Below are 25,420 nucleotides of genomic sequence, written 5' to 3'. Positions count from 1 at the left end.
CCCCACCTTCCCCTCCCTTCCCCTACCTAACCCGCCCCCCCCCCCTGACTTTTTTTGGCGAACTTGCGGCTGCCTCCGGGCAGGCGTAGGTTGCGCGCGCCAGCATGACCACTGTGCCGGAGGCCTCAGTCCCATCCCCGCCCCGCCCGTTTTTTCAAGCCCCGGGACATGCGCGAGTCCCGGGGCTTGCCCGCGTCGCCGGGCCTATGCAAACTAGGCTCGGCGCACACAGGAATGGGTTTTCAGGGTTACGCGCAAAATATAGCACGTAACCCTTTGAAAATCCGCCCCTGAGTGTGGTGGGAGATAAGGGTAATGACCAAACTAGATCAGTGAAGGCAGTCAGGCTTGTACCACTGACAGCTGGGAGATGGAACCAGGCACAAAGAAGGCCAAATGTTCCTTATCTGTCAACATCTCTGTTTTCATATTTTATTTTCTATATTCATTCTGCGAGTCCCTTTTTTCCATTGCCTTTTACTGTTACCGTATTTTATTTTCTATATTCATTCTGCGAGTCCCTTTTTTCCATTGTCTTTTACTGTTACCGTATTTTATTTTCTATATTCATTCTGCTAGTCCCTTTTTTCCATTGCCTTTTACTTGTTTCTCTTTAATTGATATAATTTCTTGTGAGCTGTCATCAGCTATGATGATCAATGGCTGGAATTACTTTAAATAACACTGGCTTAGAAAGAATGTCAAATGTCTGATTCTTCTGTAGCATCTGAGAATATGAGGCTCATAAAGAAATGGAAAATAAATCCCTGGAATTGCACAAAAAAACCCCGCTAAGTTAGCTGTAGTTGAGAAGAATCCCTTCAGTTTCAGCTGTTGGGCGTAAAACAAGAATTTATACTGTAGAGAATCTGACTGTTTAAAGGACAGGAAAAAGGTTCATATGAAATTGTGTGATGGGTTTTGCATGGCAACACAGTTTTTCAAACATCCTTCACTTTAATTTCAGTCATTTAGTGACCTATATAGTATGAACTGATTCAATTATCAGTTCTGATTTTGAATATCTACTATTTGGATCATCTTGCCCTTACTTATATATAGATATAGGTATAGATATTGAGAGAAAGAGAGGGGGGTCCATATTCAAAAGATTTGTCTGGTTTGCCTGGGACTTGGCTGGACAAACCATGAGATTTAAAAATCCCTCCCGTGCTGACCAGCTCTATTTTATCTGGATAAGTTTTTAGTCAGATAAAACTTATCTGGCTAAATTGAAGGCTGTTGAGGATGGGGGTTAAGTTAGCCAGGTAAGTTATCCGACTAAGGGTTGGATTTACTAATACTGCCGGGCTCTTTGAATCCCGCGGTAACAGGGAGGGCAGTCCTGCGATAGCCGGCAGCGATCTCACCTCCTCCATAAAAGGTGTAGTTATTTGACGTGAAACTGGCAGCGAAAAAGACGCGTACCTTTCACTGTCGGCGAAGTCTTCACGGCGTCAGTCCCGGTGCTGCCCCGACTCCTCCTCTTCCGGGGCTGACGCCGCCCCGACTCCGCCCCGATCTTGGTATCGCATGCGATCCGCTTGGAAAATGACCCCCTAAGTCTGATACAGAGGGGCTGGTAGACCAGTCGATTTTTTCTTACAATGTTTTTCTTTTCTCCTTAGAAATGGAAGTTGAAAGGGCAATTTGTTCAGCATTTTACCAGTGGTCTCTGCCTGGACAACCTGTCGACCAGAGTTGTGATCAACCCATGCCAGCCAGATTTACCCAGTCAACAGTGGGAGCTATTGCAAGCCACATGATGGCACATGGAAAACATTTCATTTCATTTGCATGAGACTATGGGATCGAAGGGGAGGGATGAAGACAGTCAGATGCATTTCTTGCTCATGATATTTTAATTGTGATCAACAGCAAGTCATTTCAGCTAAAAATGAAGTATTAGAGAACCTTTAAGAAAACATGCCAGAATCATGCAAATTGGCCTATCTTCACTCCAAGGAGTGATGACATCTTCATACCATGTGACAACCCTCATAGTGCATGGAACTGGGTACAGCCTAACGGATGACTAGAGATCAAAATAACTACCAGTATGAGGCTGTCCTTTGGTTTCTTCATTTGAACATAGGTGGCCTTCAACTTCATAGACTAACTTTATCAGACTTGAAGAACTGTTACATGAACTCTTTGTGGATGATTTCTTTTTCGCTTTGTTTGCTTCCTTTGTGCAGTCTTGTTTGAGGTCCCCTTGTACTGCATTATGATTTTCATGAGGAAACAACCCTTATGCTGTATGAAGAGGATGGGAGGAGAGTCATTTTGATTTGTGGATTTTCCATGTATCTAGGTAATTCCAGTCCACTCTTACAGTGACATCCCTGACTCTTCACAATCTGCAACAAGCCAGGAAAACTAAAGTGGTAAAACAGTGGCAAACCTGCCTGGGCTTTTTTGTGTTATGAGTGCTGGGTATTATTTGAAGTGTAAATGCAATCTAAATCCAATGTTAATCAGGACCCAGTAAAATAATAGCAGTGTGTAACTTAGCAGAACAATTCACTGCATTAACACTGAAAGAATGGTGGCATTGACTGCAACGTACATTGCAGATAAATGTGGCAAGTTGGATTATCAGAGACTTCTTAAGTGAAAACTTGAGGGAACTTAATGAGCAGGTATCAAGCACCCAGCCATCAATTAGAGAGCTCCGGCATGCACACTTGCCCTAAATCTACCATTATTAAAAAGGTAGAACATGAAAAAATGTATTTAGAACCAGCTCTGATATCTTAGAGAGTCATCTGTGCTTAGACCCTGGTTTATGCATGTAAATCAGCTTTTAAAAAATTGTCTAGGAGGTTACCACAGGGAGAAGTACACATGTATCTCAATTACATGTGCCCTTTTCCCCTCACTCATGGTAGGCTTTCCAGAGGATGGAGCTGGGGTGGTGAAAGCATTAACATTCATAATATCGATTTTCAAAAGTTAAAGATTGATTTTAAAAGTGATGCTCATGCAAAAATACCCACATAAGTGTATATGTGGGCCAGGCACAAGCGATGCAGATTTTAAAAAGCTGCAAAATATGCGCATATGTACCCGTGCATGCGTGAGGAATAAGGGGCGTGGCCTGGGCATTCTGGGGCAGGGCCAAGACTTACGCACATATCTCCGATTATAAAAATGAAATCTGCAGCGGCATACACTGTATATCTGCTTAACTTTACTGCTGCTCCTGATGAAGAGCAAGTGTGTAGATCTCAAGTTTTAGGGCTTACAGGACAAGGTGAGGAGTTCGGGTCAACTGGGTGGCCTGTAGGATGAAGAACCAGAGGGCTCTGAAAGATCTTGCTATTAACTGGACAAACTGGTGGATTAATTGAAAAACTGGGAATGTGCCTCCCCCAACCATGTTTTAAAATTTGCTGACATATGCACGCAGAAGCCGACATGGTCCTATGGCAGACACACAGGCGCTAGCTGTGCCCGAGTAACCTCTTAAAATCTGAAGCATACTTACATGTGGTTGGTACATTTTAAAAGATTTGCGCGTAAATGCGGGCACAATTAAAAATTCTAGCGTATCCTCGCTCACGCACCGATATACCAATGAATGGGCGTATGCGCGCTTGTTTTAAAAATCAGTCTCTATGTGCGTAAATATACACACAGAAAGATACACCTGCTCCAGAGCAGGGGTGACTTCCTGCACTTATGTATGTGAACACTGAATACCCATGAATTTTCAAAGCAGACTTTTGCACAAAAATTCAGGTTACTTTGTCCTCGCAGACTTTAGCTCTCCGCAAACTGTTTGAAAGTTACCCTTCCTATTTATAATTGAGCTTATGTTTATTTGCCCTTTAGTTTGGGAATCATTTAAGTACATGTTTTCTAGTTTTATCTCTCTATTGCACTTATTTTTTGTTTTGCCTGTAGATGGCAGTTAGGAATATGGAATAAGAAAACCCAGTGGTTTTCCTGGAGCCTCATTTTTTGATGTTCAGTCTTTCTATTGGTATTTTTACACATTTAATAACACTCCCACAAATAAAACAAAATATGAAAATAGCAGGGAATGCGGGGAATATATGCATATATTTTAGTCTTTAAATATGGATTTTTGGCCATCTTCAGGAATTTAGGAAGTCTGTTAAAGTTTTCCAAATAAATGTGTTTCTTCTGGCAAAATGTAACTGCTGGAGCCACTTTCTATCTATAAAGCATGCATATGGTGTTCCACCAAAAGGTGCTGTTCAGCAAGCTGCAGTTTCTCCAATTGCTAAGTACTATTTGTAATACGATAACAAGAAGAATATCCAACAATTTGCATTGATATTTGTCAAGTTTATCATGAAAATCATAAGAATGTAGAATAATTACCCTGTAAGCTATGAACAGGGAAAGGGTACATTTTTTTTATACACTCTCAGATTTGAGCCTAGAGGGGTTGAATCTTAATTAAAAATAAGAAAAAAGGTTTATAGCCCGAAACACATTTTTGTTGTCTAAGAAGTTCTTTCTTACAAAACTGTCCTTATACAGTGCTCTTAGTAAGACGTGAAAAGTTCAAATGGTCAGTTTTGAATTTTTGATTGTTTTAGATATCTATATCCATAGATGTCTAGATATCTATAACTTAAACGTTTTACTTCTAAAGTGTCCAGCATCTTCCAACCAACTCAAAAAATGTAAGTTTTTCAAAACAATTATCAGAATTGGATATTACGAGTAGTACTGTAGAAATAGTATACAAAGACCACTACCCCTGCAAGTATACAGTGTTAGTGAGTTATGATTATTCTTATTTTCTACAAATTCAAATAGACACATTAAATGGAGCTGTTATAGTGCTCCTGCACCCAGATATTAGCCAGAAGAAGAGGAGATGAGTGAATGGGAGATCTAGACACTAGACAGTAAAACTGAGGGTAGGGTTGCCAACCAGCTAGTATTTGGTCTGCCTGGCCAGTTTTATGAACTCCAATGGCCGGGAAGTTCTTTAAACCAGCAATGTGAGTGCCAGTATTTTGCCAACTACCGGTCTCTGTAGCCACTGCATTCCCCTCCCCACAAAACTCTTTCCCCCACCCTATTTCTCTTCAGACATATCCTTCTTGAAGCAGGGGCCAGTCCAAGGCCTGACTGTGCTAGCAGCAGAAACATGTTGTGAAGGCACCCAGGCTGGTGGCTAAACCAGCACCTGCCCTGGTGCCAGTCCGCATGGTGGCACCACCCTCTTCTGGTTCCCTGTGGGAGATGGGGTCTAGGAGCAGAGGAGTGCATGCTGGCTCAGTCCCCAGCCCAGGCACCTTCACAACATGATGCTGTGCTGCAACCGCCACAGTCAGGCCTCGGACCAGCCCCTGCTTCAAGAAAATACAGTCTGTGGGGGAGCGGATGGTCTGTGGGGAGATATTTGTCCTGCAGGAGAGAAAGAGGTGAGCTGGAATGGGGTGGAAGGGCTGGCCGGTTTTTTAATTTTTCAAAATTTGGCAACCCTAATAGAGGATCTCCCCCACACCGCAGTGTTCAATTGCATACGATACCACCAACGCTTCACAAGCCGTGGGAAGAGCAATTAAGAGCCAGAAGGATGAGGTAGAGTCAAGGCTTGTTACCAATGTGGGAGTTGGTAGTGTGGGAAAATGTAAATAAAGTAGCAGCTCAAATGAAAATGAGTGTAAAAAAAATAGGTATACCAGTCAGTCCAGATTAATTGCTGTTATGTTGCCATAGTTCTCAACTGATTTCTGTCATCCTGTTTACACTTTGGCAACTTAAGAATCATTTGTGCTTATCCCATGCTGTCTTGAATTTTGTTACTCTCCTTCCACCACTGCTACTGAGAGACTTTTCCATGCATCTGCCACCCTTTCTGTGTAGAAATATTTTCTGATCTTAATCCTAGGTATCTACGCTGGCCTCTTGTTTTAGAATTTCCTTTTCACTGGGAAAAAAAAGTGTTTCTTTCTTGTGGATTATTTATACCTTTGAAGTTATTAGAGCATGGTGATGAACTAAACAGAGCTGAAATTCAGCAGTATGGTGAAGGGGACAAAGCTGATGCCTCCTGTTCATTCCCCTGATTGTCAATGTGTAGATATGAGTTGTGACTAACTGCCTGTTTTTATGCATCAAAAGAAAAAAATTAAGCAGAGGCCAGAAAATTAGACCTTATCGTTTGACAAACTACAGTACGTACGACCATGCCACTCATTCTGACCAGTCCAGAATTTCTAACGTCCTTGATGAATTGTTGAATCATTATTCCTGCCCCATCTGTTCATTGAAGTTTGCCCCACTACTTCACAGCCTCTGCTTACTGGAAAATTTCACCCTTTTGATGGACTGTTTTATGTTGTAAGACTACAGCTCCTTGGCTTGACTCCCTATTCTAGTTTCTTCCCATTATTGTAAAGAAAACATTTTTATTTTCTACATAAACTGATATTTTCATGTTTTTGTACATAATGGTAATATAGCCCATTTCTCGGGTGCATAGGGCAGAGAAAGTTTTTCACAGCAGATTAAATGCCAAAGCAAATGACATTTGGTTTGCATGATTCCCAGAAAGTGACATTCTTACTTCATTAACAATACAATACCAACTAGTATTGAATAATTTAATACATACCCATAAAGATTTCAGGAAAATCAAGGCTGTCATGGGAGCTTATTTACCAAACTGCACTAACGTGTTCACAAGTGATATAACAGCATTTACCTTGCGTTAAAAAAAAACCGCAGAATGTAATGCCCACTTGTTTCCAGGCCCATAAATGTGGCATATTGCAGATATGGTAATGAGCTGCATTGCATGCCGGTGTACACAAAGCAGCTTATTACTATGCAAATCAAATAACACTGTTTGCTTTACCTTTCAGTAAATAATGTGGCTTGCAAAGTTTAAGTATACCTCGAGGTGTAGTTAACTTCCTAGGGGAGCAATAGAATGCTAATGCATTTTCTGATGCTTCTGGGATTGGCATTTAAAGGGGCCACATGGCCCCAGAAATCCCCTCCCACAGGAAAAGCCCCAAAATTGCTCAGGATCCAGTGATATCCCCTCTCCCAACCACCCTCCTAAATCTCAACCCATTTTAAGCCCCATTAGGGCCCACCCCATTATGAATCCCTGCCCCTTGAAAAAATACTGTCCCAGATCTCTCCACCCATCCCTTAGATCACCCCCCAAAGATTACTTGAAATCCTGTTGGTCTAGTGAGGGCAGGAGCAAACCCTACATGCTCCTGCTTCACTGGCACCATTTTTCAAGATGGTGCCAGCTGACCTCGTGATGCTCCTTTGCCCATTTCTCATGTGCCAGCAGGGCAGAAGCAGGTAGAGATCACTCTGGCCTCCAATAGACCACCATGATTTCAGATGAGTTTTTTTCGGGGGGGGGGGGAGCTGAGGGGATTTTATCAAGGGGGCAGGGCTTCTTAATTGGTGAGTGAGGCCTAAAGCGGTTTCTTACTCATTTTCATGTTTTTAATGGATCAAGGTGCCGGAGGATGGTTCCTATGGATTTTTAGGATACTTCAATGGGGTAACTTTTCTGGGATCATGCGCTCCCTTTTAAATCATGGTGGCCTCAGGATGAAGAGCCACCATACTGTGTTGCTACGGCTGGGGATGAATGAAAAGCTAACATGAGATATACTTGGTACTGCATTTTAGTAAATCCCACAGCAGCTTTCCCCATGGTACAAATACTGCACTTTTGTAAATAGGCCCCATAATGAAGTGCTCAAGTAGTATGAGAAAAATCCAATAGGTTGCAAACAAGCTGCTTCCGTATGAAATGGTTTGAAAAATCAAATCTAACATAACATCTTCAAAGCTCATTTTAATGTATTGCAAAATGATGTTGTTTTTGTTTTCAAAGACACAGTTTATGGCAAACTAGATTCTTTTAACTAATCTTAGGCATACTTTTGAATTATGATTGGGTGAACCAGGGAAGTTGATTTGGATCTATTTATTCAGGCCACAAAGGACTCTGACCTGATAAAAGTTAAATTTAACCCTACTTGACCAGAGTTTGTCAACATTGAACTTGATGGAGGTTAAACACTTGAACTTTGACCTTACCTGTTGAATGGGGACCAAAATAGCTGTAATTTGGATAATCTATTGGGCCTCTAGTTTGCAAAATTCCTGAACTGTGTAAATTGGTAAATGTTTGGAGATATTTTTCCTCTCCTATTAGACCAGTTTAGGCGATATTTGGCTTTGTCGTACAATGATGTACCCTTGTGACTATGTTTTTGTCCACCTTCCAGTTTCACTGAAGACAGTGACCATGATGTGCGACTATCACAAGGTTGCTGCCACAGTTGAAAAGCTATGGTAGGGCTCACCCTTAGTCAGCATGATGGACTCGCATTAACAAATATACACCACTTTAAAAAATTGAAAACCCAATCAAGATGCGCAATTCCAATTAAACTACAAAAATTAATTATTTTCAGTTCAAACTGAGTTATAGTCAGCTTGAGAATATGGAGAAAAATTCAAGCTGGGATGCATTCTTTGGATGTTGCAGACGTTCTGCCATTCCCTACAAACTGTTCATGACCATTGACAGAACTCCATTAGACATTTGACTGTTCTGATAAGCAGAAATGTGGGTGAACATTGTGGCTATCACAAGAAATGGGTGTAGGCTGCTCCTAAAAATTAAAAATAAATGTTCTTGACAAACAGTAGCAAATGCACTGTAAACTGAAAAGGTTCATTTTACGATCTCTACAACATCTGACGTACAGATTTTGGTTTGAAAGAGCCTTTGTTTCTGATTACAAAATGCACTTTTGCCAAACTGACTTGTGTGGAACACAATATTTTTATTTCTTCACCAAAGCATGTGCCACAGTCTGTTCATGAGGAATTTGTCTATATAAATGCCTGGAATTAAATCCAATCTGAAAATATGTGCTTTGCTTCTTTGATTGTTCTGTTTCAGTGGATACCATTGTCTCCAGTAATCTATAAAATCAATACAGACATATTCATCTGAGTTTTACGTTTCATGTCCATACCTGGGAACTTTTGACTTCCAGTTTCCCTGAGATTACCATGGATTAGTGGGGGGGAGGGCAACTGCACAGTGGGACCGGTTGCTCACAAATTTGCTCTCATAAACACTTACATGTTCACACTTACTTTCACTGCTCATTCTCTCACATTCTCACATGTCTATTTATACCTTTACTTCTGCCATTCTCCCACCAACACACACCCACTCACGTCTCTCCCTCTTCCATACACACATGCCCACTCATTTTCACACCCATGCTCACTTGTACTCAGCTCTCTCCTACTCACCTGCATACACTCTCAGATCTCTTCCTACACAAATACACACTCATTCACTCTCACAGACATGCTCATTCATTCTCTCTCCCCCTCCCTTTCAAAACACACTAGCAACAGCAGACTCTAACTTGGGCTCATGGAGCAGCAGCAGCCTCTTCCTTCTCCTCCTGCGCTGCGGAAGTGGACGCTGCCTGTTTCCTACTCCTCGTTTGATGCACGGGCAGGAAATCACAATGTCGATTGGCCAAGGCAAACAGGATGTGGCGGGCAAGTGGCTGAATATAGGAAACAGGCTGCGCAGGAGCAGGTGGTGTCACGAGGAAGCAAAGTTAAGAGTTAAAAAGTTCCGGAGATGGTAAAAACACTGTCGAGTTCCTCCTTTTTCAGCTGCGCAAGACCAATGATGTTCCTTTCTTCTTTCCGGGTCCAAGCAGATTGGTTTTGCTGCAGCACCTGGAGATTTCCGGTATTGGCCCGGAGACCCGGTAATTCTTTAAGAATTCCGGAGTCTCCGGGCCAAATCCGGAGAGTTCCCAGGTATGCACATGTCAACTTTGAAAAGTTTTGGCCTGGTTTAACTTTCCCTATATTCAGTCAATGACAATGTTATTATAAAAGAGAAAAATGAGAAGTTATATCCTTAGGGGCGGATTTTCAGAGCCCTGCTTGCCTAAATCCGGGCGGATTTAGGCGAGCAGGGCCCTGCGCCTATGTTCAATAGGCCTACCGGCGAGCGCAGACTTGCGTAAGTCCCGGGGTTTGGCGAGGGGGGCGTGTCGGGGGGGGCGGGCCCGGTCGGCGCGGCGTTTTGGGGGCGTGTCGGCAGCGTTTTGTGGGCGGGCCTGGGCACGTGGTTACGGCCCGGGGCGGTCCGGGGGCATGGCCGCACCCTCCGTACCCGCCCCCAGGTCGCGTCCCGGCGCGCTAGTGGCCCGCTGGCGCGCGGGGATTTACGTCTCCCTCCGGGAGGCGTAAATCCCCCGACAAAGGTAAGGGGGGGGGGTTTAGACAGGGCCGGGCGGGTGGGTTAGGTAAGGGAAGGGAGGAGAAGGTGAGGGGAGGGCAAAAGAAAGTTCCCTCCGAGGCCGCTCCGATTTCGGAGCGGCCTCGGAGGGACCGGGGGTAGGCTGCGCGGCTCGGCGCACACCGGCTATACAGAATCGATAGCCTTGCGCGCGCCGATCCAGGATTTTAGCGGCTACGCGCGTATCTACTAAAATCCCGCGTACTTTTGATGGCGCCTGATGCGCCAGCAAAAGTACGCCAATTCGCGCGGTTTGAAAATCTACCCCTTACTTTTTACTGGCATTGTTATCCCTAGGGGTGAGAAAAGAAAAAATGTAGTTTTGTTTCATTTTGGGGGGTTTGATTCCCCACAAATTTCATTTTTTCTAGTGTTTATTTAATTTATTTAGTTAAAAAAATGGATCATACATTTAAAAAAATAATAATAAAATAAATGAAAAAAAACAATGGAACCACCCATGAACCCTTCTCATCTGTTCCACTCGAAAAGATACTGGGGCCAGGATCCTCTCCGGCTCTCACTTACCTGGTCTGGGGGGGATCCGAGGCCTAAGCCCAGGTGGAAGCCTGAGCATTGTATATGACCTAGGCTGAGATCGCAGTGGCCTAGGCCTACACAAGGCCGATGCATCAGCCTGGGCCTAGGCATCGAGACCAAGCTTCGAGTCCTGGTCCTTACACCTAGGCCAAGACCAAAGCCTCGGCCTTGTATAGGCCTAGGCCACAATAGGTTGCCGGAACCTACCTAGCTACCCCGAATTTTTTTATTTTTCTATTTACTGCTTCTCGGGAGCAGAAGCAAGTTACGTGCGCTTCTCTGGGACAGTGGCTTATGTTGTCCTGGCTGGCCTCCGCCTGCCCCGCCCAGACCATGCCTCCCCGGCCTGCCCCTTTTTCAGGGCCCGGCCCTTGTGTGCATATCGGCACTTACACGCGTGGCCGGGCCCTTTTGAAAATGCGCGCAGAGCGCATGGCCATTTTTAAAATTCGGCTGAATATTCTCAGAAATAAAATATATATTTTATTTATTTTTTTAAAAAAATATTTTTATTTTTTTATATAAATATATTATATTATATATTTATTATATAAATATAATATATATAAAATATAAAATATATTTATTTTATTTTTTTAAATATTAAAACCCTGCATAAATTTAAAACAAAAATAATAAAACATCTGCTCTCCTAATATAAAATCATGGAGAAACTCTACTTTATTCATAGGGACCTTCATTTTTAGTCTATATTTATTTTTTACATTTTGCCCAGGAATTTATCAGGGTTTATTATGACAAGAACAAATGCAGGAGAAAAATCACTGGAAAAAAAGTGAGCCATTTTTCTGGGTAAATATCTTGAGTTTATTCTGGTGGAGAAGCCAGGATAATAAAATAATATTAAGTAGATTTCCCCCACTCACCCGCATCCCTATCTCTACCTCCCTTCCTCTGCCTAGCAAGTCCCTTTCTCACCTCACCCCCCCCCCCCCCCGAGAATCTCCCTCTTCCCCACCCCCCCATTGCAAGAGCATTCATCCTTATTAGTGGGGTCTCCAGCTTTCTACTGTCTCCTTCAGCATGAGGCCCCCATGGTATGCAGCACTGCACTTCTTTTTTTGCAGGGCCAGGGAGCCTTGTGGGCATGGTTTGTCTCAAATGCTGCATTGCTGGCATCAAGCAGTGGGAACTTTGGCTATCTAAGGAGAGGGGGAAGGGGAGGTGGGACTTGAAACACCACATTAGCGGGACAAGGAGGGTTAGCATTTTCACTGGTTGGGGGGGGGGGGGGGCAGAAATTGAAACTCTGTAGGTGCCTTGGCCCACACTGACTGCCGGAAGTTACTAGAGGCCTTCAAAGACTGTATCTGAAGCTCTGGAGCTGCTCCTTAATCAGCCTAAAATTAGGGTGAAAATCAGTTTAAACTTAAAATGAAGGATCCCATTTATTCCTTATCAACCTGGTGTGCATAAATATAATCACTTGATTATAATCCAAGGATCTATTTGTAACTGTACCTTCCTCGGGGGTCCACGTTCCCAGTCCCGGGGACCACTGAAGCAACTCTGTCAAGGCGGGGAACCTCCACAATTCTCTAGATACTGTGGGCTATGGGGCAGGACCACCTGCAAGACCCAAACTAGGCCGAGGACACTCTCACAGAACTTCCAAAGTCTACACCTCAACTGAGTTCCAAAAAATAGAAAGTTCATTTTAAAACAAAAAAAAATACTTTTACTAGGAAAAACATCAGGTTAAAATCACAGTCCATTTCCAGTCACTTCACTGATCAAGAATCACAGACCACTCCCTTCTTCCCCAGATGCTACACTATTACTCTTCTTCATTACTCTCCCAGAGCCTTTGCAGTCCCAGCTTACTTGCACACAAATCTCTTGCCACAATTTCTCCTCGGGGATTTTTCTTTCTTGCCCCCCACGGTCTCTCTTCCAAAGTCTCTCCTCTGAATTTTCAGTCTCACAACACTTGACAGCTCCAGGCAACGCATCCCCTTCCTTAGGCAGATGCATCGCCCGACCCCTTTGGAACTCCTTGCAGACACTACTTCCTTTTGGGCTCTGCAAAGTCCAACACACTCTTCTGCTCCACTTCAACCTCTGAAACCTTAGATTCCTCCAATCTCTCTCTCTGTCACTTGAATCCTCCTACTCAAACATCTCTCCCCAGGGGCTGTGGGAAGCACCCAGGCCTCCACACTTCGCAGCATCCGTAGCATCTCTGGGTGAAGCACAGGTTGTTCCTCCAATCACTTGTACGTCATGGACCCTACAGAGACCTCTTCCTCAGATGACCTGCCTCCTTCCAAACTTCCTTTTATGCCTCTAGGATACACTCTTATACTCTCCTATTTAACTGAGTCACACTGCCATTCCTACCCTGGCACACACCTCCCTGCACTTTCCTTTTTCTGGAAACTTCCCCATTGTAACAGCACAATCTTCTAACCTTTCAAAGTTAATCATAGAACATAGTAATATGTGGCACCATCACACCATCTAGTGGCCCTAGTGCCACATATTCTTCATTGCGTTAGACACAATTTAGTAATAGCAGCTTATGTTCTAATTCCTTCCTCTTAGACCTCACACCACCTTTTTCCCATTACAACAGGTATGTCATAATAGGCTAAGAGGCTGATGTTCTAAGCTGCAAAATGTTTTTTTGCAAAAAGGGTTTTTGCCTTGAAAAATTTTGCAAAACATCAACAAATGCCAAATGTGGGTGTTTTGCTTCAAATGTTTTGTGAAAGCACCTTTTATGAAAACATTTTACAAAACTCTGCTTCACGGTAATAAACTTTTACGTGTAGTGTTCTGCACACAAACGTTTAGTCAAACGCCACATTCATGAGTTGTTGCGATGCAAAAATCACACATAGCAGCTCATTAATGTAGCATTATGTTAAAATGGCTTTGCATATCTGTTTTTGCATTAAAAAAAAACCAAACTACATCTCAACAGGTGTAGTTAATTTCCCAGATGGGCCCAGGAACAGATGGGTTCATGTGAACCACCATAGGGATTTAAAAGAGCCACATGGACTGTGCAAAGTTCCCCCTGCCTACCTGCTCCAAGTGTCAGTGAAAGAATCTGGAGGCATTAGCGATCCCTCCACCCAGACCCCTATGCCCCTCGCAGACCAAAAATGTAAAATTAATACCCCCCTTCCCCCCAAAATAATGCAAAACCCTAATTGAGATTGACCCACTCCCATGCCCGCAAAACTTACCCTTTTGAACGTGTGGTCTTCCAGAGGCAAGAGTGATCCCCATTTGCTGCTGCCTCATCAGTACCTGGTTCCAAAAAGATGTTGGCTGACCATAGGAGAAGAGGTTAAATCTCTGCAGCAGTTTGCTTCAGCCATCACTTCCCAGACCAGGTTCATGTATCGTCTTGGCCAAAAGCATGCAAAGTTCATAGCCATGGTAATGTATGATAAAAATCTCTTGCAATTTTGCAACCATGCTAATGAGCTCTGATCTCTTTAGCATCTGTAGCAAAATTGCACCCAAATTAGCCACTAACCATGGTAAATACCACAGGTTAGTATATAGGCATCTAAGCAACATGAAGCACATACTACTCCAGACATCCTAGACTCCAAAGATAATAGGCCGTAATGCTCATAGCCCCTGACCTCTGCTATTGAATTCCCTTCAGGACTTTTCTTGGTCCAATACATGATCCCAAACAATGACCCCAAAAAAACAAAAAAAGTGATTTTTGACCAAATTAATCCTCTTCTACTTTTCCCAACCACCATAAACCACCTGACTAACTTACACTGAATTTGCACCAAAGGGGCAACCCTGTTTAATGCACCCCATGTTGTAGGAACTGAAATAGAAGAGTTGCAAGCCCCGCCCATTTCAATGATATCAGCTGGCCCTGCCCTCACACGACATAGTTTGGCCCCCTCCATGGCTCTTTTGAGCCTGGAATAGCTAACGTGTGAGTGCGGTTCAGTGCGGAGGCCCCTAAATAGAAGAGCTAAGCTAGTGCAGCAGGAAAACGCTGGCCTCTGGTGCAGGCTGAAATATAAGAGGTGCAAACCTTGACATTTACAATATCACCTGGCCCAGGTAGGGTTTTACAGCTCTCCTGAGCCTGAAACAGCTAAAGTGCAAGTTCAGTTCAATGCAGAGGCTCCTAAACAAAGCATTCCCAAACCAAACCACCATGAGGGACAAAATATCAAGAACAAGGGCAGCGCATCTGCATTCACCCCTATCTGAGTCCTTCTTCCCTTGAAACATGAGAGTCCACCTAATTTGCATTGCCACGACAATGTCAAAGTGTGCAGGAAGTGAAAAACAAATCCAAATAAGTTTTTATGTACTTATTCACTAGCATTTTGTCATTTATTTGGATTTTTTCACTTCTTGCTCATGTTGATGCTACCATGATAAAGCAGTGTAGGTGACCTTTCTCATCTGCTGGGAGGAGGAACACAGATAGGAGTGAGCACATACAATATTCACAGAAATAGTTTTCGATTATTTTATTCTGTTGACAGGCCCTGTTTGGGAACCAGATCAGTGGATGTGAGTCTTAAATGCATGTTTATTTAGTATTATACTTTCTTGGGATTGCCTAGCATATATATTTTTTTCTCAGTCATTTCTCCTTCTGCCTGGAACCTTCATAGGATTTTTATGCCTGTACCCCAAGTACAAAACTCCTGTATTACTGTGCAATACAGAATTCCCCTGCCCCACAGAATTTAAAGTTTTTGTCCAGAATTTGGCAGCAAGCCAGTGGAAACCAAAGCAAGCACAATGGACACTGCATCAGGCATGCGAGAGGAAGGAGGAGGCAGGCCCAGATTTAGCCATAGGCAAATGCCTAAGCCGCCAAATTTTGAAGGCGCCAAATGCACAGGCCTAAGAGATGCCTTTTCCCCTTTTATTTTAGAGCCATGTACCACTGACACTTCAAAGTGGCATCACTGTGGCACTCCTGCCAAACAGCCCTTCCTTGCTTTGCAATCTCTGGTGGTGAATCTCCGCTGCCCAAGCTCCTAGAGGGATACCCTGTCCTTGTCCTACTGCGCTGCCTATGGGCGCCAAAATCTTATATCCAGCCCCGGGAAAAAGAAGTGGAAATAGCCGGGGGCATCATTGGGCCATGCAGACCAGAGGAAAAAGGTAGCATTTGGATCTGCAGGGGTCAGCCTGGAAGTAGTGGTGGCTAGAGTGTGGCTGGAAAGCGAGATTAACGGATGGGGGGTGGGGGGCGAGTGCATGAGAGAGAAAAAAGCTGGTAAGGGTTGACTGGGGAAAAGAATAGTAGCAGCAAAGGCTGACTAGAAGAAGTGAAGAGGGTGGATGGATGGAAGAGAAATGGGAGATAGATGAGAAGAGAGGCTGATAGAGAAAAGAGACAGAATATAGGCTGTTGGAAGGAAAGAGAGATGAGAAATTGGCTGGGGATGAGAGGCTTGTGGGGACAAGTTGTAGAGTAGGGGGAGGATGGTAGGGGATGATTACATTTTAAAGCTTCCCCCAGGAGTAATGTAGTAACGTTTGAATAGCAACTTTTTCTACATTGTAATTTGAATTACTTAAAGACAGCAACTATACTGTGTTATTTTGATAAATAAAATATATAGACTTTTGTAGATTTTTTAAAATATTATGCCTAGAATTTTAATTTTTTTGTGCAGAATTCCCCCCCCCCCCCCCGGCCCCCCAGGGATACTGTAGATTGCCTTGAGACGACTCCCATCTTGAGTACTGTGCTCAGTTCTGGTAGTTCTACAGAGAGTGATAAGATGGAAGCAGTTCAAAGGAGGACTACCAAAAGGGTATAGGGCCTGCAACACCAACCTACACAGAGTGGCTCCTGGAGGGGGTTTTTTTTTGTGTGTGTGTGTGTGTTTTGGTTTCATTACTGGGGTACCACAGCATCAGTTTGGTACATGGCTGTAAGAAAGCTTGCGCGGGATGTCACTGAGGAAACCATTTTTGGACAGTGTTTCCCGAGTAATTAAGCAGTGACCCGGATAAAATCAGCCACTGAACATTTCCCTCTCCCCCTCTGCAGGTGAATGCGCTGGGGCTGGAGTGGATGCAGCAGCCCGGAGAAATTCAGCTGGGGAGGGGGATGGGGGTGGGGGGACTCAGTCGGAAGGAGGTGCATAGAAGCACAAGAGGATCAAACTAGCATGCGGGATAGGAAGGGCAGCTAAAGCACCTGCAGGAGAGAGATGGAAAGGAGAGTAAAAGTACCTGCATAAGGAAGGGGGGAGGGGGGGGGTGTCAGGGAATGGAGAGACCAGCACACCCAGCAGGGATGTGAGAATGCAGGAGCAGAGTGCAGGAGGAAGGAAAGAGGGGGCTGGAGGAAGAGAGAGGAAATAATGCAGGAGGAAGACAATGGGAGAGCGTGGAAAGGGAGAACAGAGCACAAATGGAGAATGCAATGGTGGAGGAAAGGCAAGAGGTGGTAATGCCCAGGAAAAAGGGGGAGAAGAGAAGATCTCAGGAGAAATGAGGAGGTGGAGAGAGTGCAGGAGATAGACATAGGAGAAAAGAATAGAGAAGCCCAGTGGGATGCAGAGAGTGCAGGAGGAAGTGCTAGGGATGAGAAAGCACAGGAATAAGGAGAGAAGGTGCACGGAAAGAGCACAAGATGGAGGGGAGAGTAAAGAAGGATCGGGGAGTAAGCACTGGAGGAAGAAGGAGAGAGAACGCAGTTGGAAGGGGGAGAGGTGAGAGAGTATTAAGTACAAAATCGCAGTCATTACTTATAAATTGATTTCTGACTCTGTTTTTTCATGGGGCAATGCTTTATTGCATCTATATTGCCCCACCTGACAACTTCGTTCTTCACAAAGTGGCCTTCTTGATGTCCCTTCTCCATCCTATGCCAGGCTGTTTAAAACCAGGGACCTGTTCTGTGGAACTGAGCTTAGCAGACAGTTTAAAAACTTTCAGATCCCTATCAAAAACATGGCTGTTTAAGCAGGCTTTTTATTAAGCTAAGGCACTATTGCAAGCATCTCCTGATCTGGCCACTGTCTGTCCATGTTCAAGTACATTTGCTGATACATGTATGTAATGTATAATTCATATTTTATGTGTGCTTTATGCTGTACATTGTCTAGGTTTTGTTTTTTACATGATTAATAAATTTAAATAAAATGATAAAATGATAAAAGAGTGTACAAGAGGAAGGAAGAAAGGGAGGAGAGAACAGAAAAAAATTGGAGGAGCAGGAAGGATAAGGGTAGAAAGAGGGAAGGTTGAGAAAACTAATGAAAAATGCCCTGCTGAAGGAAAGGAAGACAAGAGGAAGGACACCAGAGAGAGAACATGGACAAATAGAGACGTGACCAGAGAATGAGAAAGGAGCGAGGCACGCTGAGCCAGAAAGAGGAAGGGCTGGAATCTATTTTATTGCCTGAAAGAGAATATAAATTAGTGAATCGATGGAAAACATCCTGAGACCCGATTGAAAGTATCATGACCTGGATGCATGTTCCCAGAGAGAATTTAATTGGCTGATTCAGCTCAGCCATCTCAGGTGCAGATGGCTGCCTCCTCTGGCCCACCCATTAATTTTCCACCGCCCTCCGTCCCCCCATCCCCCAACTGCTCATACAGCGTTCGTAAGAGACAACTCTGCCAACAATGTTGGCAAAGAAGACCTTTATTGGATGGATATGGCCGCAGCATAGGTCAATATATACAACTCCATTGCATGCAACCAATGTTCAATTACAACACATCAAATGCTAATAGCTAACATTCTCAATCCCTAGGGTGACCATATCCTTGCCAGCTAAATTTCAATTTGCCAAATCTCCATATGCTCAAGTTGCAGCAAAGTAACATCATCGGGAGCACAGGACCATCAAAGCCTTGCGCCAATTCTATATATGCTCCATACTATCATGCTACAGCAATGTAGTGCTGTTGAGGATGCAGGGCCGTCGAAGCCTCGCCCCCTCAGGTTACTCTGCACCTTGGTCCTTGTTCAATGACAAAATTGCTTTGTGGTGCAATAGGGTCCTGGTCCGTAAAAGAGCAGGAGTCGCTCAGTTAGCATGCCAATATCATTTTAGGCTGGGACACAGGCCGTCAAAGCTGAGGACTTGACATACAACTCGTCTCGCTCTCACCCATTGATGCAACGTAGCAGCAGAATATCACATTGCCTGATATTCTCTGCCTGTCCAGATTTCAAACATTGCACATGCTCTGCACCAGAGGATGTGGCCCCTATGCCATGACTGTACGGCAATCCCTCCTCCGGCCACCACCATGAAACTTGAAAGCTGTCCCCTAAATGGGCAGGAAAACCACCAAAAGAAGAGGCTGGCGGATGGGCAAACACCCCTTTAAATTGTGCTTGCTAGCCCCGCCCCCCCTCCCTCACTCCGGAGGTGGAGCACCTCACCAGTTGTGGCCTCCCCACCACACCAAAGTGAGGTGGGTTGGCTCCTTTATCTGACACGCAAATAATTCCCTTCCCGGCAGAAACGTCTCCAGCCAGCCCTAAAAGTTTGCATTGGGTCCTTGTATCTTGTGGTAACAAAATGTGCTTGTGGGTAACTGGGTGTCAGGAAACTGCCTGTTTTGAGAGTAGATTATGCTGGTGTTCTTATAAACTCTCTGTTCACTGCTGCCACTTTAAAGATTGAATAATGTTTGGAGATGAATTCATGCTATGCTGTTGTCCACAGCAAGCAAAGAGAGACAGAAAGTATAATAAGTTTATTCAGGAGCCCATGACCTCTCTTGTTGCTTACATAGACAGAGAGACTCTGCAACAGATGCAGGTAACAAGAAATACAGTGTGTGCTGGAAACCCAAATGAGAAGGAAACCTTCAGGCCATATTATATATATATATATATATATATATATTTAAACACACCCACATTCCTTACACACCATTTGCTGAATGTTGATGTTTCTGTAGTTAATATTTAGCCCTTATTCACTTTTTTTTCTGTGTGGTATTATGGAGTCATAAGTCTGGCATACATAAAAATGGATTCATTTCCATCAAGTCTTTCTTCAGCAGCCTGCACAGAAGAGAAAATCTAGACGTGAACAAGGAACAACTAAAGCAAGGTGGCATCATTTCCATGGCTAACTGTTGCGGTTGGCAACGTTTCCATGGAAACAAATGGAAAAAGCTACTTAACTCCTTTTGAAGCTAAAATGATACATGTGAAAATATATGCTTCATCTCTCCACCTCTAACCATCAGCCATATATCTTTTGCTTTTCTGCATTAGCTCTTATTTCGGAATTTGTCTCTTTTTTGGTAGGTGCCTTTATTATCAGCAATTACCACAGATCCAAATTAGGTCAGACACTTAACCTGGATTTTCTGTAGTGTATGAGAGCAGGTTGAAAGACAGGAGATTTATAAAATGCATCCTTTGAAAATTTATTTTGAAAATGCAAAGCTACAAAGCCAAGTGAGAGCTTCCTCACATGCTGAGTTCAGCTTGGTTAGTCTGTTCCTAAAGTCTTAAGAAGACAGTCCTCGGTAATATGTGATATTCGGGCCTGTGCACTAACTCAGGGGTAGCCAACTCTGATCCTGGAGTGCCACAAAATGATCTGGTTTTCAGAATATCCACAATCAATATGTATGAGGTATATTTGTATGCACTGCTTCCATTATATGTAAATATCTTTCATGCATATTAATTGTGGATAGCCTGAAAAGTCAGACCTGTCTGTGACACACCAGGATCAAAGTTCCCTAACTTCATGCTAAAAATGTTTATCAGGCATGCTAAAATGTCACTTAATGTGCAGTGTACTCAAAGTTTTAACGCACATGCTAAAAATTACTCTCAGTCGCGCACATATACTAGTAACATGCACGTTAACCCAAAAAGAATAGGGTCTCCGCATCATATCCACCCAATTGCTGCATAGCAAGTGGCTTGGCTAATTTGACCAATTACATTTGAAAATTCTTTATGCCAGAGCCAGCTGAGGTCTCTACAAATTTAATCAAGAGGCCACCCACAATTGTTAAAAAATTAAGAGATCAATATTTAAAGCCTTTGTTTGGGTAATTTTGAGTTACCAGCATAGAAACTGATTTTTTAATATTTCAACTACTAAATACAAAAATTTAGTACGCATAAAATTTATCCACACAAAAACAGAGAGTCAATAAAAAATTCCAAGGGTGGAGCTTAATTTTGCCCAGAAAGCATGCATGTTCAGAGCCTTCCTGGTAAAGTTACATGCACAAGTCGGAAAAATTAACTTTACCCATGTATAACTTTATCTGAATCTGTCCAACAAGTATGATGGGTGGCACAGTCTGCCCATCCATCCAATTTATGTAGCCCTTACAATTCCCATCGCTCTCTCAGAGATCCCTTGCATTGATCCTATGCTTTCTTGAATTCAGATACCATTATCACATACACAACCTTCATTAGGAGGCCGTTCCATGCATCCACTGCTCTCTGTAAAGAAATATTTCCTACAAATACTCCTGAGCCTACCCTTCTTTCTCCCTCATCCCATGACCCCTTGATCTAGAAGTTTGAGTTTAGATCCTTTATCTCTACTACTTTGAAGAATGACACCAAAAGGAATATATAGTGAGAATATGACAGATTGTATAATTTCATTCTTTGACCACTTGAGCTAAGCCCAGGGTGCTCACAGCTGTCAAAAACCTGATCAGGACCTGAGAGATTTGAATCCACATGAATATTAAAATCAACTAATACTAATAAATCTGGAAATTCCAGCAGGCTCAGCAACAACTACTGGTAGCTCAGCTAAGGATCTACCTGAGTCATGGGATGGGGGGTATGGTACACCAATAGAAGCCCTAAAATATTTTTTTTATCTGTTAACTTCAATAATATATATTCTATACCTATGGGCTGACATATATGCACAGTCCACTATCGCAGTGCACAACTAACTTTTAGTCTTCTTCCACCCTTGCCCACCATTCTAGGCTACTGAACAATAACAAAGCCTGGAGTGCAAAGCTGAGACAAATTAACTTCATCTAGATTTTCTAGCCAAGACTTAGTAACACAAAATTCAGCTATGCATTCTTCTAATAAGAATGTTTAATTTAACAACGCAGGTATTAACTACTCATATTAAGGGACCTAACCCATTTGGACCATTCTTATCACTTCTTCAAAGTGCAAGTCTTGAAGGATGGAGTAGACAACATAAGCTTCCATTTGATCAAAAACGGGTGAAGGAGGACATAAGGCCATAAGTGCCTCTCCCCAAAATTATCTTAATCTGTTAGGCTGTCTCAGCATCAATACGAACCTCTGTAGGCAGCAACATTATAGAACTTTGCTCCATCCAATTTTATTGTTTGACTCCATATGGCTCTCAAAAACAAAAGCCCCTTTGGCTTGCCCATTGGCTGGAAATGTGCTGCCTATGCCACCAGCCCAGAGGTGATGCCAGAGGGAGATGAAATCATGGCGTCAGCATTAGATGTAGAGGAGCAGCAGAGAAACTGCAGAAAGTCATTGGGCAAGGATGTCCCTAATAAAGGCAGTCCAAGTGCACCTCTTTCTTGCCCTTACAGTCCCAAGATCACACCTTCCAATCCAGGCCAGTCTTTTGGCTCTGCCAGCCCAGAAGTTATATTGGTAGATTAGGTACAACAAGGATATTCTTGACAAAATTATAGGTCGCCAGCTACTGATGGATATGCAGAGGAGTATGTTAGCAAGAACAGAAAACCAGGGAACGAAGATGAGTGGAGATTTCCAGATAAAACAAGTATTGTTGAGTTCAGCTGGGTGTCCACAAGTTGTGTATGAGATGACCTGTGCCAAATAGGTGCACAGTACTACATTGCTGAGTATAACAAGTCATGAGCTATAGTATATAAATGTTATTGCTTCAGCTTCCCATGTTGTCCTGGCTAGCATGACTAGCAAATTGTTCTGAGATTTAATATTTGCTGCTATCTTCCTTGCAATGTTCCCAAAAGATATGGCCATTACCACTCCACAGTATGTCAGTGTAGGGTCATGCTTTAACATTTTGGCATACATATAGTAATCAGTTTCCTTAAAATGTTTTGTTTTGTTTTTTTGTTGTTGTTGAGCTGTGCAGGTTTGCAATAGTGGTGAGTGCATAATTTCACCCAATGAGCAGGGTAATCATACATCACACGTCACACATAGTGGATTGTTTCTCATGGAGTAGTGGTGTCCTACATGGTGAGCTGTTCTTCACTTCCTCCTCCATCTCTGACTGTGGGCTATTTTGTACCAAGTGGGAGGAGGGGGAAAGTTCCCCCAAGAAGGGTTGTTTTTACAATTGCCACCATATGGTAGGCTGTTTCACCCCCCCCCCCCCCCCCCCATTAGCCTGTTTCATACCCCGTTGGTGGGCTGTTTCACGTTTTCTCCTTCCCCTACTTATCTTCCCCTATATCCTCACGAAATCTAAACCCGACATCTGTGCCATAACAGAGACCTGGTTAAAGCGCTCTGACATCCCCCTCCTCAACCAGATGCCCATTGAAACCTATGACCGCATCTCCATTCCCCTAAAAAGAAAAAAGAGGAAGAGGAATACTCCTCGCTGCTAAAAAAGAATTGAATTTAATCTCTCAAAAGGTCAACATACCTTCCAGATACGAAGTCAGCTTCTTCAAATCTAAATTCCTCCAACTCTGCCTCATTTACACCCCCCCAGGACTCCTTAGGAACGACTCCTCACAGTTAATTGAATTCTTTGCCGATTCCCTAACCCCCGACCTCCCCACTATTCTTCTCGGTGATTTTAACCTCCATGTTGACTCCCATCCTCACTCTCCAGCCTGCGAAGCCTTCATATCCTCCCTCGAAGCTATGGGCTTCTCTCAGATTATACATTCCCCTACACACAAAGCAGGCCATACCCTCGACCTCATTTTCACTAGTTCTGACCTTTATCTTTTAGACTCCCCTACCTGCTACCCCGTGCCCTGGTCTGACCATTATCTCATAAAAATAACCCTTTCTTTAAAGCAAACAGCATTCTCCCCCTCACCACAAACACACACCTTCAAATACCAGAAAACCTGCCCAATAGATGTCCTCACAACAGCGTGTTCTAACATCCCCAATGAAATTGACCTCACGACAGCTGACAATGCCATCTCCTCCTGGTTCAACGTTACCCTTAACATCGCCAACCAAACCTGCCCCATTGTCTCAAAAACCATCAACCCAGCCCAATCCAACAAAAAACCATGGTATTCCCCAGAACTCAAGTCTCAAAAAAACCTCCTCAGAAACGCAGAAAGATAATGGCGTAAACATCCCACTCCAGCTGCAAAAGCATATTAAGACCAACACATGCACAAATACAGGAATTCCATCCAGCAAACTAAACGAGACTACTATGCCCAAAAAATTCACAATCTCCAATACAATGCTAAAGCTCTATTCGCCATTATCTCTAATCTAACCAAAACTCCACCCTCTCATCCACAAACCTCTGGAACCAAAATCCAATGCAATGACTTAGCCCTCTTCTTTCAAAACAAAATCACCTCCCTTACAGCTCATTTCACCCCGAACCCTGACAATGTTAATTTTCTCCTCACCAAACCCTCCGCCTCTCTCACATCACTCGAAGCCTCATCCTCTCTAGAAATAGAAAACATCCTAAAAAAAATGAAACCCTCCTCACACCCAGCTGAAACCATACCTCCCAAACTCCTCCTGTCCATCCCTAAAGTAATCGCCAAACCCCTCTCAAACATTCTAAACTGCTCTCTAGAACAAGGCACCGTTCCAACCATTCTGAAACAAGCTATAGTTAAACCCATACTTAAAAAACCCAGTCTAGATCCCTCTATCCTTTCCAATTTCAGGTCCATCTCAAATCTTCCTTTTCTCTCCAAAATATTAGAGACTAGTCAACGCTCGCCTTACCGATTATCTTGACCAATACAAAATCCTTTCCCCTTCACAATTCGGTTTTCAAAAACACCTAAGTACAGAAACCCTGCTCCTTTCTCTAACTGACACTATCATCAAAGGGATCGACAGCGGCAATTCCTATCTTCTGGCCATGCTAGATATCTCAGCCGCTTTTGACACCGTTAATCATAACATCCTAACAAACCTCCTCATCAATATTGGTATCACGGGAACTGCACTCACTTGGCTACAATCCTATTTACAAAATCGACACTATACGGTCACACTAGACAATCACAAATCCAACCCCATCGACCTTGACCGAGGTGATCCTCAAGGCTCCTCACTATCCTCAACCTTGTTTAATATCTACATGCTTCCCCTAACCAGACTCCTCACAAACCTGGGAATCAACCACTTCATCTATGCAGATGATGTTCAAATTCTCATCCCCTTCACTGACTCTCTTCAGAAAGCCCTCCATTCTTGGGACTCATGCCTTACCTTTATTAACCAACTTCTTACCGACATGCACCTCGCTCTTAACCCCCAAAAAACAGAACTTCTCATTATCTCCTCTCATCACACCCCTGCTGCATCCCCCTCTCCACTCCCCCCATTGCGTTTTCCCCACACACTCGAAACCTAGGAATCAACATCGACAACCATCTAACTCTAAAACC

The 25,420-nt window shown here is 43.4% G+C and overlaps 1 protein-coding gene across 1 annotated transcript in view; it reads left to right on the top strand.

Annotated features, from left to right (window-relative positions):
- GALNT16 (polypeptide N-acetylgalactosaminyltransferase 16) overlaps positions 1-8,909 on the top strand; it is a 403,191-nt gene extending 394,282 nt beyond the window's left edge. Inside the window, exon 15 of the mRNA XM_029598802.1 lies at positions 1,629-8,909. Coding sequence (XP_029454662.1) covers positions 1,629-1,766 — 138 coding nt within the window. The 3' untranslated portion in view covers positions 1,767-8,909. The remainder of the gene's footprint in view (positions 1-1,628) is intronic.
- The last annotated feature ends 16,511 nt before the right edge of the window (positions 8,910-25,420 follow it).

This window comes from Rhinatrema bivittatum, chromosome 4 (assembly GCF_901001135.1).
Source record: "Rhinatrema bivittatum chromosome 4, aRhiBiv1.1, whole genome shotgun sequence".
In the NCBI taxonomy this organism is placed as follows: domain Eukaryota; kingdom Metazoa; phylum Chordata; class Amphibia; order Gymnophiona; family Rhinatrematidae; genus Rhinatrema; species Rhinatrema bivittatum.
This window is presented reverse-complemented; position numbering and strand designations above follow the sequence as displayed.